The sequence below is a fragment of the Physella acuta genome, unplaced genomic scaffold (assembly GCF_028476545.2).
Source record: "Physella acuta isolate Inbredline_101_S28 unplaced genomic scaffold, ASM2847654v3 ptg000774l, whole genome shotgun sequence".
In the NCBI taxonomy this organism is placed as follows: Eukaryota; Metazoa; Mollusca; class Gastropoda; family Physidae; genus Physella; species Physella acuta.
In genome coordinates, this window is record NW_026732292.1 from 585,273 (window position 1) to 599,860 (window position 14,588).

The following is a 14,588-nucleotide window of genomic DNA, read 5'->3' on the forward strand; positions in this document are numbered from 1 at the left end:
GGACACTGGAAAAAGTATATAATTATATTTCGTTGAATGGGACGGTAGACATGTTTTTTTTGGGGGTGGGGGGTGGTGGAGGGGTGGGGGTGGGGGTGGTGTGTGGGGGGGTGGGGTGGGGTGGGGGGTGGGGGGGGTGGGGGGGTGGGTTGGTTTCAGTGTTTCTTTCAGACTTTTTCCTCCCCGGAGAGGGGTGGGGGGTACTTGAAATTTTTGGGGGCGGGGATAGAATTTTCTGGGAGGGGGCGGACACTGGAAAAAGTATATAATTATATTTCGTTGAATGGGACGGTAGACATGTTTTTTTTTGGGGGGGGGTGGGGGGTTGGGGGGCGGTGTGTGGAGGGGGGTGGTGTGTGGGGGTGAGGGGTGGGGGTGGGGGTGGTGGGGGGGTGGGGGTGGTGTGTGGGGGTGGGGGTGGTGTGTGGGGTGGTGGGTTGGTTTTAGTTTAGAGAAAAGAGACAGCACTATCAGCCTAGCGCCCGTTGTACCCTTCCTCAACGGGCCATTTTTCTCGTATAAAGATAGTTTCGCTGTCTGTCTATCTATCTATCTATCTATCTATCTATCTATCTATCTATCTATCTATCTATCTATCTATCTATCTATCTATCTGTCTGACAAGAACGCTCTAGAGAAAAGACAAGCAATTTAAAAACATGCATAGTAATTCGAAAAACGAAGTATGACGTCGACACATTTAGCATAGAGTTGAAAATAATCTCACAGTAATATAATGACGTCATTGATTCTGGCGTAAACATTGAATAAAGAGGAAATGTTGTCTAATCTAAGTGGTTTGCGTGAAGAGTTTCTTGCATACAATTCTTCGGGTAGGGGCGAAGCCCCACCCCCCGCGTAAGAACGTCTGAGCCCCTCCCCCTCCCCAACTCAAAAGAAATTTCTTCATCGATACTCTATAATAAAATTACCGCCTAATTAATGTGTCTAATCTCAAAAGTGGTTTTCTTGCAATTTCTTTAATGCAATTCTTCGCGTAGTGGCTAAGCGCGACACCAGTGTTTCTTTCAGACTTTTTCCTCCCCGGAAAGGGGTGGGGGTAATTGAAATTTTCGGGGGCGGGGGTAGAATTTTCGGGGAGGGGGGCGGACACTGGAAAAAGTATATAATTATATTTCGTTGAATGGGACGGTAGACATGTTTTTTTTTGGGAGTGGGGGGTGGGGGGTGGGGGGGATGGGGTGGGGGGGGGTGGGGTGGTTTCCTCATCGATACTCTATAATAAAATTACCGCCTAATTAATGTGTCTAATCTAAAAAGTGGTTTTCTCGCAATTTCTTTAATGCAATTCTTCGCGTAGTGGCTAAGCGCGACACCAGTGTTTCTTTCAGACTTTTTCCTCCCCGGAGAGGGGTGGGGTACTTGAAATTTTCGGGGGCGGGGGTAGAATTTTCGGGGAGGGGGCGGACACTGGAAAAAGTATATAATTATATTTCGCTGAATGGGACGGTAGACATGTTTTTTTGGGGGGTGGGGGTGGGGGTGGGTGGGGGGGTGGGGGGTGGGGGTGGTGTGTGTGGGGGGGTGGGGGGTGGGTTGGTTTTAGTTTAGAGAAAAGAGACAGCACTATCAACCTAGCGCCCGGTGTATCCTTCCTCAACGGGCCATTTTTCTCGTATATAAAGAAAAACGTATGTCTGTACGTTTGTACGTGCGTAAGTATGCGTACGCATGCTTTAATGTGTGTGTGCGTCTGTGTTTGTGCTTGTGTTCGTCTGTCTTCTATATGTGTAGACTTTAAAGTTTTAAGTAATATTTGTTATATAGCTTAGTCACTAACTCTTACATGTCTATCTGTTTAACATGCTTACCCTATAGAAATGGCCACCCGGACAGTGTCCTTGTCTTTTAAAAATTACTACACCGGTGCCGTGGATTCCTGTGAGGACCTGAGGACCTATGTAGTGGACAGGAGGACACGTGTCCTCTCGTGTTACAGAACGCACCTGTCGTCATTTGTTTACATTGTGTTCAGCTCGCAGACGACAGTCTGTTCCTTGCAGATCAGCGGAGGTGAGAGGGTTAATATTGTCTACTGGTATCTAGAGGTGAGAGGGTTAATATTGATGTTTACTGTTATCTAGAGGTGAGAGGGTTAATATTGATGTCTACTGATATCTAGAGGTGAGAGGGTTAATATTGATGTTTACTGTTATCTAGAGGTGAGAGGGTTAACATTGATGTCTACTTTTATCTAGAGGTGAGAGGGTTAATATTGATGTCTTGTGGTATCTAGAAGTGAGAGGGTTAAAAGTTCATTGATGTCTACGTGCATCTAGAGATTAAGGGGTTCAAAATGTCTACAAATGTCTGAAGATGAAGGGAATTAAAAGATTACATTATGAATCTATGTACAAATGTGTGGATTAAAGCTTTTGACTTGAGTCTGAACGTGAAATGATAAACTTTTTAGCGCAATTTCCATGCTGACAATTGCGATTATTAATTCGTTATTTCTGGATTGATGGATGTGTGTCCGCAATGGATGGATGTGTGTCCGCAGCTTTAAGTCGTATCTCCTCCTCAACGAAGCAGTATCGAGGACTAGTTCCAAAAGCAAATATGTTAAGCAAGTTCCGGGGATGATTGTGGGCCAAAAACATTCCCGGAATTCCTTCCTGGATTTCCCGGAAAAGCCAAAAAACCTCGAAAAAAAAGCAGTTTTTGGCCCATATCTCGGCAACCAGACCATTTAGCGGCTTGAAACATTTACCAATCGATTCCCGCTATAATTTAAAACAATATTGCCGAAGAAAGTTTTCAAAAATATCCTTTCGTTCGGTCACAAAAAATTAATTAAGTAAATTGCGCTTAAATTGTAACTAGACTTTTTATTAACTTGTTTTTACTGTAAACCCTGTTCTATTAGTAAACTTAAGCTGGATTCCCTCCAACGCAATTTTTAAGTATTCCGTGTTAACTGGTAATGCGCCATATAGTTCGACCACTCCGATTTTAGATTGCTTTTCTTTTCAAATTTGCTTCCATCTAAAAACAAATTACAGTTGCCTGAACTAGGAATTTTACTCTCCTATATGGGTAGCTCTCCCCATCTATGACCCTCATCTTCCCAGGGGTTCGAACTGGGCTTTTTTTAGTTCAGCAACTATAAGCCTTAACTGCTCAATCACGCCAATCCTTCTATACTGTTAAAAATCGTAAATCATTTCATAAGAACTAGACGATTTTTTTAATGTGTATCAATTATAACACGATATTTTAATGTCACATTTAATTCAACATTGATTTTAATTACATCCAGTAATGTAAACCTATACTTGTTGTATTAATCATGAGAACAACCGTCAGAGGCTAGCAACCCTTCCCGGCGCCCGGGGACAAACTACCAATTTGGCGCCCCCCTCGGGAACAACCTTTCAACTTTCAATTTGCACCCCCCCCCCCCCCCATCAAACGTTCAATTTTGTTTTTCCAAACCATTTTGGCGCCCCCTAAGGTCAGCCCTCCGGAAACATATGTACCCCCCCCCCCCGCTACGCCTCTGACAACCGTTCAATTCGTATATCATTACAGGACGTAACTTGGCACTAAAACAACAAGTTACGATGTCAAGTTTATTCAACAATGACACCATGTTTAACGGCAGTAACGCAGTGGACGGTGCCTACAGCTCCAACTGCAAGTTCGGCGGCTGTGCTTTCACTGGGGTCAACACCACCAGTCCATCAATGGTTCTCACACTCTCACTGCCCGCCTTTGTCTACAGATTCGTCTTCCACTCCGGGCTTTATGCCAACGGCAGCAGTATGTAGTTTTCTATAGCAGTGTTAGATATGGAGTAGATACAAGACGAATGTGCAGGGCTGTAGTGTGAAGACAGAGTAGTATGCCTGGGAAGATTCTAAGACATCAGTGGCACGATTTTACTGAACTTTAAAGTCACGTGAGACTTGACTTAGGGCGACTGACTTAATTTGCAACTCGACTTAATGACTTGAGTTGTGACTTAACACTTGACTTACTAAAGTAAGCAAAGTTCCCTTTCAAACATGACGGTCTTTAGGGCAAGTGAAGTAGAGTTCACGTGTTTCTGTAACCTCAGCACTATGCCCAGTGTTTTGTCCCCTATACTTTCCCTAACAAGAGTTAGGTACCCATCAGAGTTGAGTGGACTCAGGTACGGTCTACTGGCTTAAACCCGGATTCGAACTCAAGACTTACGGGTTAGCAGACCAGCTATCTACCGCTAGACCACTCCGACCCATAAACAAGCGTCTTGAGACTTGAGAATTGATACTTGAGAATCGTGACTTGAGACTTGAGTCTTGAGACTTGAGACTTGAGACTTGAGAATTGAGACTCGTGACTTATGACTTCAGACGAGACATGAAACAGTTTTGAATTGACTGATGTCCAGAGCTTAACTTGTGTTTGTTTGACCAGCCACGTACATCCAGCTTTGGATAAACTTCACGGCCTACAACTCTGAAGGTTTGCATACAGTGGCGGGCAGGGGGGAGAAGGCTTTCATTAAAACCCTCTCAATCTACACGGGAGAAATATTCGAGCCCATAAAGACTGTCATCATCAGTGACGACAACACGACTGACGGCACGTTCATCATTCTACAGGAGGTGGAACTGTTCGGAGGTGAGGGGTTCAGTGGGGAGGGGAGGAAGGATGCGGGCTAGTACTAATGGAGGGGAGGTCTACGGGTATACGATATATATATATATATATATATATATATATATATATATATATATATATATATATATATATATATATGTGTGTGTGTGTGTGTATATGCTTACATATATATATATATATATATATACGTATTTATATATACAAATATATATATATAAATGTTTATTTTATATATATATATATATATATATATATATATATATATATATATATATATATATATATATATATATATATATATATATATATATATATATATATATGCATGTGCGTGTTTAGTCTTAAGACTTAATGCCTTCATTCGACCATAACGCGAGAAGGTAAATACCAGGTAAAAACAAGGATCTAGCAATGAATCAACTCGCTAGACCAATTATACCCCACGTAGTTCTAACTTTACAAATATGACCTGCGTGCTTGGAACAGCGACCCACTGTTTACATTGTTGATGTTAATGGTGTACATGAAAAATATCCGTTTTGCCTTTAAGTAATCTATATTTTTAAATGTATTAAAAATTATCAATTTTAAGCTGGAAAACGATATTTAGAATTTGTAAATTACTTAAATTCTTATATTTTGAAAGGCTAATATTGGATTTAAAAAAATAACCCATGAAATAATTTCTATATGCATTTTAAAAATGTGTTGGTCTATTAAAACTGAAAACAACATATTAATCACGAATGAACATTTCGGTAATTAGTTTTTGTTCACGCAATTGAAATGTTTAATTTGCATCTCAATTTTGTTTTACTGTATTCGAATTCGGTACCAAAAAAGGATTTTAATCTAGAATCGATGTAGCATATTTTATTGTTTACACTACAAAATCAAAATAAGAAATGAATAAACAATATTCTTTTGTCTTTTTTGACTGCCACGTAAGTTTTTAAAACATCAAATAACAAATTTACAAAATGGAGAAAAATAATTAAGAAAACAATATAATCAAACATTTGTTACTAAAACTAGAAAAAAAATCTGAAAATATTCAGCGAAATTTAAAAACTGACTGAAATAACATAAATTTGACCGTGATTAAGTCTCGCTCGAATTTGATATTATAATTGATGTTACATCGCAATCTTAAAAGTAATGAAATACGATTTTTTAAAATGTATGTACTGTATACAGTCCTTTCTAATAATAGGCATTTAACTCCAGATTTTAACTAAACCAAAAAAATACCCATTTGTGGGTTATTTTCAAATCGTTAACACTTGACAAAAGAGAGGCGGCTTGTTGTCAATATTATTCTACAATGCACTTTAAAACGTTGAGTATGTACAAGTTGCCCAGACTTGTCAACATGTAATATGCGTGGTGCACTTATTAGGGTGTTTTTAATGTTTGATGGTCAAACTACTTCCTCTTAACTGTCCCATATACATTTGAAAGATCCTGAAACAAACCTCAGTCAACCATGACACGGTTTCAGCGACCTACGGCAGGTAAGTAAACACGTTCAGCTAGGTGTATGTATTGAAGCTTTTGTTGAGTCCTAACCAATCGGGACCTGAATAGACTACGGTGGAGGGATTTTTTTTTGTCTGGCACAAAATATATGTTGTGGAAAGTATAACAGGTTGTTTATACTTTTAAAATACAGGTAATAAAAGATGGCGTATTATATAGTGTTAATATTTTGAATAGTGGTTATAAAAGAAATATGATATACGAGCCGGCCCGCGGCATAACATACGCCGCTATTTAGTTGTTTTTTTTCTACTTTTCAGTAATTTATAATTTGTGAATTCGACAGTACCAATGCTGCCACTGAAAATATTTGCTTAAAAACACTAAACCCCCTTTCCCCCCCCCCCCCCCCAAGTGAAAGCAGCCTCCTCTTAGTTATCTCCTCTAAGTTTAAATTCGTTTCAAACTAAATTATCTGCCCCTAATAGCCGTCACCAAACCCGTCTCTATGATTGTAAAATGTAAACAGCGTGAGCACAGCTCACCAGACAATGTGGGGCAGGGGTGGGGGTGGTAGTGATAGTGATAGAGAGAAAGAGAGGGGACTGCAAGGAGGCGCTTGCAGCTTGTTTTCTAACTGATCCCAGAAGAGAATTAAATATATAGATATTTAGAAATATAATGTTAATATGTTTTAAATGTTGGTAATAAAAGAAATGTATAAAAGAATAATAGAAAAGAAATATGGGACATTCGAATAGATAGCTAAATACTTTTAAAATATCTGTAATAAAAAAACATGTGATATTGAAATAAATTGTTAATATTTTAAGAATGGCAGTAAAAGAAAAATTTGACAATGAAATAGATAGCTTATATTTGTAAAATGTTGGAAATAAAGGCAACATCTAATACTGATATAAGTTAACTGTCAGCTGGTAAACTATAGATTTTTTATTTTTATTTAACTAACATCAATAGAGCGAGACATTAAGTTTCAGCGTTTCTAAGATATTATAATTAAGGGGTCGGCGTGGTCGAGTCGGTAAAACTCAAGGCTGCTAAACCGAAAGTCTCGAGTTCGAACCCTCGTTAGCTGGGGACAGCCACTCTTCTAGGATCAAAATCAAACAACTACTGCCTTGTAGATTGTTCTGGCTGAAATCGGAGTCATAACCAGATAATTGTGTTGGAGGGGGATCCCTACCAACACTAAAATTAAGTAAAAAAGTACCCATAATTCATTCATTTAAAACGTATCCCGTTCACCGTATTGTCTTTGTTACAGAAACCGTCTGTCCGATCGGAACGTACGGTCTCGGCTGTCTACAGACCTGCAACTGTGCTGTCCGTGGAGAAAGCTGTCTTGTCAGCACCGGAGGCTGTCCGTCTGGCTGTCCTGTTGGCTTACGTGGTGTCGACTGCAAAGAAAGTAAGTGTTGAGTGATACATCAAGGGGAGATCAATATGTAGTTGAGTTGTCTCAAATAACGAATTCAAAACTTGGTGTCTTTGCGATCAGCGATTTTTTTAAAATCTCATTACTTTTCCGTCCCCTATCAATAAAACTATCATCTTTTTTTATATCTAACTCGCATGTTCTTGGTTATTAATATAACCCTAACTCTTATAGCTCGTAACTTAAAGCAGGCAAACATCAGTCGACAATCAATTTGAAACTTAATAAGAAAGTAGCTTTCGATGACATAAAGGGATAGAGGTTTCAATTACTAAAATGTTTCTGGAAATAAAAATTACTTTTAACCACAAAACTATTTTTCTTTTTTCACATGCGTAAATTTGTTAATATATTGCAAATATATATATATATATATATATATATATATATATATATATATATATATATCCCAGCACTAATTATTTACATAATTAACTGTAAAAAAATAGAGTTAGATGTTAATTTATAACAAGTATAAGATACAATTGAATTATAAATTATTGTTTAGATTTGAAATCGTTTGAATAAAAGATAAACAATCGATTAAATGTTCTTTTATTTCAAAGATAAATTTCATAATCTATTATACTTTATAATAGAAATATTTAACGTCTAATATAGATTCTCGTTGTTTCAAATCTAACACAAATTTTAAAACACACAAGTGGTGCTGAAGTCGTATGAGAATAGTAGATCTGCCGCCTACTTTAGTTTTTTAATCTGAAAACGTGTCTACGGGTATGCTAGCTTACGTGTATATGTATTTTCAACAATTGTTTCAAGTCCGTTTAATATTTGCTAATTAGTTGCTTCCTAAGCAAATTCTTTAAAAAAATGTAACTGTAACCTTTTGGATTCAACTGTCATTAGGGCATATGAAGTAGAGTTTCCCTGTATCTTCGGCAGTCAGGTAGTCTGAGCAGGATGGACTTAATAACGTTTAATGCCCTCACACCTCTATTCGAACTCATAACGTTTTGATTTTTACTCGTGTTTTCTACCTTCCCACAGCACTAACTGTTAAACATAGTCCCACGTATAATTAAAATACATTAATTGTTTTTGGCTTTTCTCGTAAACTTTCAGCTTGTGACCCTGGATATTACGGCACCAGCTGTTTGCTACCATGCAGCAACAACTGCAGCAATCAGTTATGTAACCAAACCACAGGACACTGTTTTAGGTGTCACCCTGGGTACTATGGTGATACCTGTGAGCTCAAGTGCAGCGATAACTGTGCTGGTGACCGAATGTGTGACGTCAATGGGACCTGTCTCTATGGTTGCTCAGATGGTTACCATGGTGACAGGTGTTTAGACGGTACGGGCAATATAACTTAAGGGAAGGTTAAACCAAAAACTGACATACAACTTTAACATTGTGTAATATACACAAATACAACAATCAGAAAATAATTTTAAAATGGATTTAGGCCAAATTTGTAAAATGAGAGACCTCAAAAATATAAAAAAAAGTAGGGAGTAGACTTAGCTTTTTATATTATAAAATGTGAAGGGACCCGTCTTAAGTCAGGGTAGGTAAAGCAGATTTAGCGCCGCGCTAACCACATACGGCTTCAAAATACAGAGATCGTAGAGACAGATAATCTAAACTCACTTCTCTATAGGCTATTTGGTCTAAACGTATTCTTGAGTGTATTCCCGATTGCTTTCAACTAAATTAACATTTGGTCAAATGCTTTACATCTACATGCTGGTTTGTAAAATGTGTAGTTTCAATACAACAGAATATAGGAATAAAACATTTTAATAAGCATTTCATAGTAAGTTTTAAAATACACTACACGTATAAAAGAAAGTACTGTTTTCCTTTTCTTATAATAAAATACTTAAAGCAGGGATCGTTCATAAAAATCTTGTTAAATGATTTAACTAATAACCTTTGACTTGTCAATTGAGTTACAAACTTCTAAAAAGTTTGAAAGAATTCGCTAGATTTAATTTTAAACGTGGTCAAAATTAAGTTTCAAAATGTTGCCACAAACCCACACACAGACAGACATACCGACAAATGAAAAGTGTAACTTTAGAAAAATGTCCTAAAATTACTCAAACGCTGCATGTATTTTAAAGGTGGTCTACCGTTTACAACGTGCGACGTGATGAAATTTGGCCCTTCCTGTACACAAACCTGCAGTCCCAACTGTAAACCTGTCGAACCTGCAGGGTCTACCACCTGTCACTTTGTTACAGGCGCCTGTCTGTTGGGATGTCGTAATGGTTACCTGGAGCCTACCTGCAGTGAAGGTAATTTAAACACGTCATCATCTGACGTCATTAATTATTTAGTTTTTTGTGAGACAACTAGAAATGTCAACAATATGAGTGAATCCTAATCTAGTGTTTAGATTTACATTAGACCCTTAGGATATTGGTCTATTCCTCTGTAAGTTAGTTAATTATGTTAATCCTTATCTAATGTTAGGATTTACACTAGAGCCTTGTGATAAGGTTTAATTCTTCTGTAAGGCAGTTAATTGTGTTAACCCTAATCTAGTGTTAGGATTTACATTAGGCCCTTGGGATATTGGTCAGTTCCTGTTAGTTAGTTAATCGTGTTAACCCTTATCTAGTGTAAGGATTTACACTAGGGCCTACTGATACTGGTCAATTGTGTTAATCCTAATCTAGTGTTAGTAACTCAATCAGGATACCAACATGTAGACACCAGTCGCCTTGTAAAATGGGGGAATAGGCTCGGGGGGGGGGGGGCTGGAATCTATAACAGGCTATATGGAAGACTATAGGGAATATTTAACGGCAGAATTCATATTATATTTGTTATCATGACACGCTTGTAAACAGAAATATATTTTGCTGTATTTGAAAGGGGTAGGGATCTCTAGCACTAATTTAGCAATTCAGGATACTTAAATGAACTCAATTCGGTCATATTTTAGAAGGGCTAGCTATATTTAGCAATAATCTAGGGATAACTGAAACTCACATGATATCAAATGCATTGTATTTTGAAAGGGTAGCTATCTTTAGCATTAATCTAGAGATAAATCGAACTCATATGAAATCAAATGCATTATATTTTGAACGGATTAGCTGCCTCAAGCTTTATCTAGCTATAGAGGAAACGTTAACGAAATCAAATGCTCTCTAGCGTGTGTTATTTTATTTTAAGCTCCAGAATCCACAAGTCACGTGGTAAACATCATCATCGGCGTGGGTGTTGTTGTCGTGCTTGTGGTGCTGATTGTTGTCGTAGGGTGTGTGGTGTACCGACGGCTCCGTCATGTCAGGGAGGACGTGGGGTCAAGCAACAACAACCCCACCACCACAGGATTTGATAAACCTGATTTTACTATGTACAACGGTCGAGGTACGTGGATCATTTGTCGTAGTGGTACCGTTATACTATGTAATGAACAGGATCTACAAACATTCGTGGAAGCATTGCTCAATGTTAACTTAGAAATATATCAAGTGTAAGGGAAAGCATCCAGGTTATGGGGATATCGCTGTACTATTAATATATTATTGTACCTAAATAATCATAGTTTTTTAGTAATAACGTTATCTATATTTTTAAAGCTCCAGATGAATAAAGAATAAAAAGAAAAAAATAATGGTCATCTATGGGACATCCAATAGATTCTAAACGTTATTTTAAACTGTAGTTTCTTCGAGGAAACGTTAGTTTCATGATATAAGTAACTATTTATAGCCGGACACAGTGTCGATACCAATACTAAAACAAGTTTATATATATATATATATATATATATATATATATATATATATATATATATATATATATATATATATATATATATATATATATATATATATATATATATATATATATATATATATATATATATATATATATAACACTAATCGATTTCTCCTTAGAGAAATATAATTTGATTAAATTTTCAGGTGACATCAGTCAGGAGTATTACAGAAAAGGGGGACTACCCCAACAGATTTATACACAACGTCTTAGCGTCAACAAGACCTCAGAGGAAGAAATTTATGACTGCATCCAATATGACTCAAATTCATCATCGGTTGTGTTCTAAAAGTGTGCCCGCATTTAAATATATTACATTTTAATGCATTGTAGAATTTTTATAACAGTAATACAGTAGATTAAAGGTATATATTCATCTGTAGACATAAATCCACTGTGCAGATGAAGTAGAGTTAATGCTTCGTGTCCTCGGCCTATGAAGGTATAGTGATGTAAGCACAATATCTAGCAGCTTTTTTTTCCCCAACGTAAGTCAGTTACACATAAGAGCTGGGTGGACTCAGGGAAATCCTAAAATCCCAAAGACGAACCGATACCCAAACACGAGACCTTCGAGATAGCAGACAAGCTCTTTACTATTCGACCACCCCGTCCCATTAAAAAAAAACGCCGATAGTTTCTGTTTTTCCTTCAAATTATCAAATTTCTTCAAATTTATTGTAACATTATTTTTTACATATAATCATTTGTACATTTTTATATTTTACAAAAGAGCCCAGTGGTATATTTGTTACGAAGCAGCATTTGATCCAAGACAAATAGGTTGATTCATTCACTCACTCATTCTTTTGTTGCCCCTGGGGAGTAAAGGGCTGCAACCACACCACTACATCGGACTTATTTTGGCAGCTCTCTTTATTTGCTCCCATGTAAGCCTGGAAGTCCTTGTCTCATCTTCTGCTGTCCTGCTCCAGGATTTTCTTGGTCAACCAACTATCCTATTCCCCTCTTAAATGTTTAAATTTATATTTATTTCTTGTGTAAACAACTCGCAGTTTGTTATATATTTCAAAATTGGAATAAAACTGTTCTGATGCCACTGTTTCTTCCACCCCTAATTGTTAGTTCGCACGTTCGTAATCAAGGAAATAAAGTTTTAAAAACGCAACGGAAAGTAATGACATGATTAATTCCTTGCAATATTAGTCATCTATATATTTGCAATATTTTTTTAAATGAAACTATTAAACTACGTTTCCTGGTTTTGTACAAAGATAGTCTTCGCTTTGTTTTTTGTTTAGTGTAATGATGGATCCAATGTGGATGCATTTAATGCAATCAGTACTTAAACTGCCGTTTTGTAAAACAATTTACATATAATGAATTATTTTATTTAATTAAGTGAATAAAACCAGTGTAATTGTTTTCTTTTGTAATACATCACACAAAAGTTTCTTTACCGCAAAACTTTAGCCTAATGTGGACATTTATTAACTTAATAGATAGTTTGCAAGAGTGGCACAGGACAAATGGTGGATCTACAGTGCTACGAGATGGGGGGGGGGGTGAGGAGCCTTACCGTAAGTGGCCTGAAAAACGAACAAAAAAATAATTAAATTTAGCTACATTTCAACATTGCATTTTCAATACCATGATAGTGAACACTATACTAATACTATACTATACCATGAAACGTATACTATACCTGTAGTTGAGTTATATATATCACTAACCCACCAGTATGCATCAAAATAAAGAAAGGTACAAAATCCGAGGTCTATTACTTGCGTAGGTGGGCAGAAGAGGGCGGGGGCTTTGAGTTATTTAATGTGGGGGCCAAGGACGACAGTCTTCAATTACATCAGGGTTGAAATAAAATAACACCGGTAGCATTTCCGACTCTCATAAATAAGGTAAAAAAAATGTTAACGTAATATAAAACCAGGGAAATTCCCATTCATTGCCAGCCATCCGTGAAGAGGAACAAAGAATACGTGATGTCGTTATACGGAAATAGAAACTATCGTTTGACACGAAGGTAGTAGAGTGATGCCTAATCCCAACCAGTTAATAAACTAAAACGGTGATGAACAATAACATGAGATAACACAGAATTTAAGCAAAAACATATATAACATCCTAAAACAATAATCAATATTAGGCTTTAACACACTGATTCTTAACACTGAATTAAATTGTAGCAGATAAAATAACGTACTTTAACCTAACATGATCAACATCTGACTTTTACAAAATTCTAACAAATTAATTAATATTAATACTAAATCTAAAAACATAAACCCAACATTAGTCACATTCAAACATATTTGTGTAACGATGAATGGCATATAATATGTAGTGTAATTTTAGATTCACGTAAAAGTGTTGCTGGTAGGAGCCCTATCTTTTATTTAATATTTGACACACAAACATGTTTGAGTTAACATTGTAATTTAGGCAGGGCTATATATAACCGGAGCAACACCTAGACGATATTGATTGTAAGCTCTGAAAGTATCACGAATACTAAGTCTTATACCAGTGCTTAAAGAACAGGAATATTGCAAAAAACAGTGGCGTCGCTAGGTCGGGGGTCACCCGGTGTGGCACTTCGTGGTGTCACCCTCTTCCCCCCAAGAAACAAAGTATATATATATATATATATATATATATATATATATATATATATATATATATATATATATATATATATATACATATATATATATATATATATATATATATATATATATATATATATATATATATATATATATATATATACATATATATATATATATATATATATATATATATATATATATATATATATATGTGTGTGTGTGCGTGTGTGTGTGCGTATGTGTGTGTGTATCAGTCTACATAAGCCTATAATTTAAATATATGCCACATACACGTACTTGTATGCTTTAATTACTGCAGACGTGATTGTAACGATGTTTACAGCCTGTTAATAATACAGTTGGATGTAGCATTATTTTCTGTAAAGTAATAAAGTTTACGTCATGGTACCACCACCACCCCATTGTTATAATCGATTTGTAATCGATGTTCAGATGGTGTGACATAAATTTTTTTGGATTATAAAAAAAGCAATGTTAGAAAACGAGTTTTAGCCGTTATTTCGCGTTCTAGAAAACGGTTTTGATAAATTGTACTAGGAATTGATTAAAAAAAAACTAAGTTGACAGAGTTCTGACAAGATTTTGGAAAAATTTCGATGTTTTAAGAAAAATCCAACAGCAATTTTGAGGGGGTTGTAGGCTTAGGT

At 36.5% G+C, this 14,588-nt stretch overlaps 1 protein-coding gene across 1 annotated transcript; it reads left to right on the top strand.

Annotated features, from left to right (window-relative positions):
* The first annotated feature begins 1,927 nt into the window (after window positions 1-1,927).
* Window positions 1,928-11,624, top strand: LOC131950618 (delta-like protein 4). The gene is made up of 8 exons (XM_059312822.1): window positions 1,928-2,034; window positions 3,556-3,786; window positions 4,426-4,632; window positions 7,400-7,543; window positions 8,657-8,890; window positions 9,664-9,837; window positions 10,724-10,921; window positions 11,482-11,624. The coding sequence occupies exons 2-8, from the start codon at window positions 3,588-3,590 to the stop codon at window positions 11,622-11,624; spliced, it is 1,299 nt and encodes a 432-aa protein (XP_059168805.1). The 5' UTR covers window positions 1,928-2,034; window positions 3,556-3,587.
* Window positions 11,625-14,588: the final 2,964 nt, after the last annotated feature.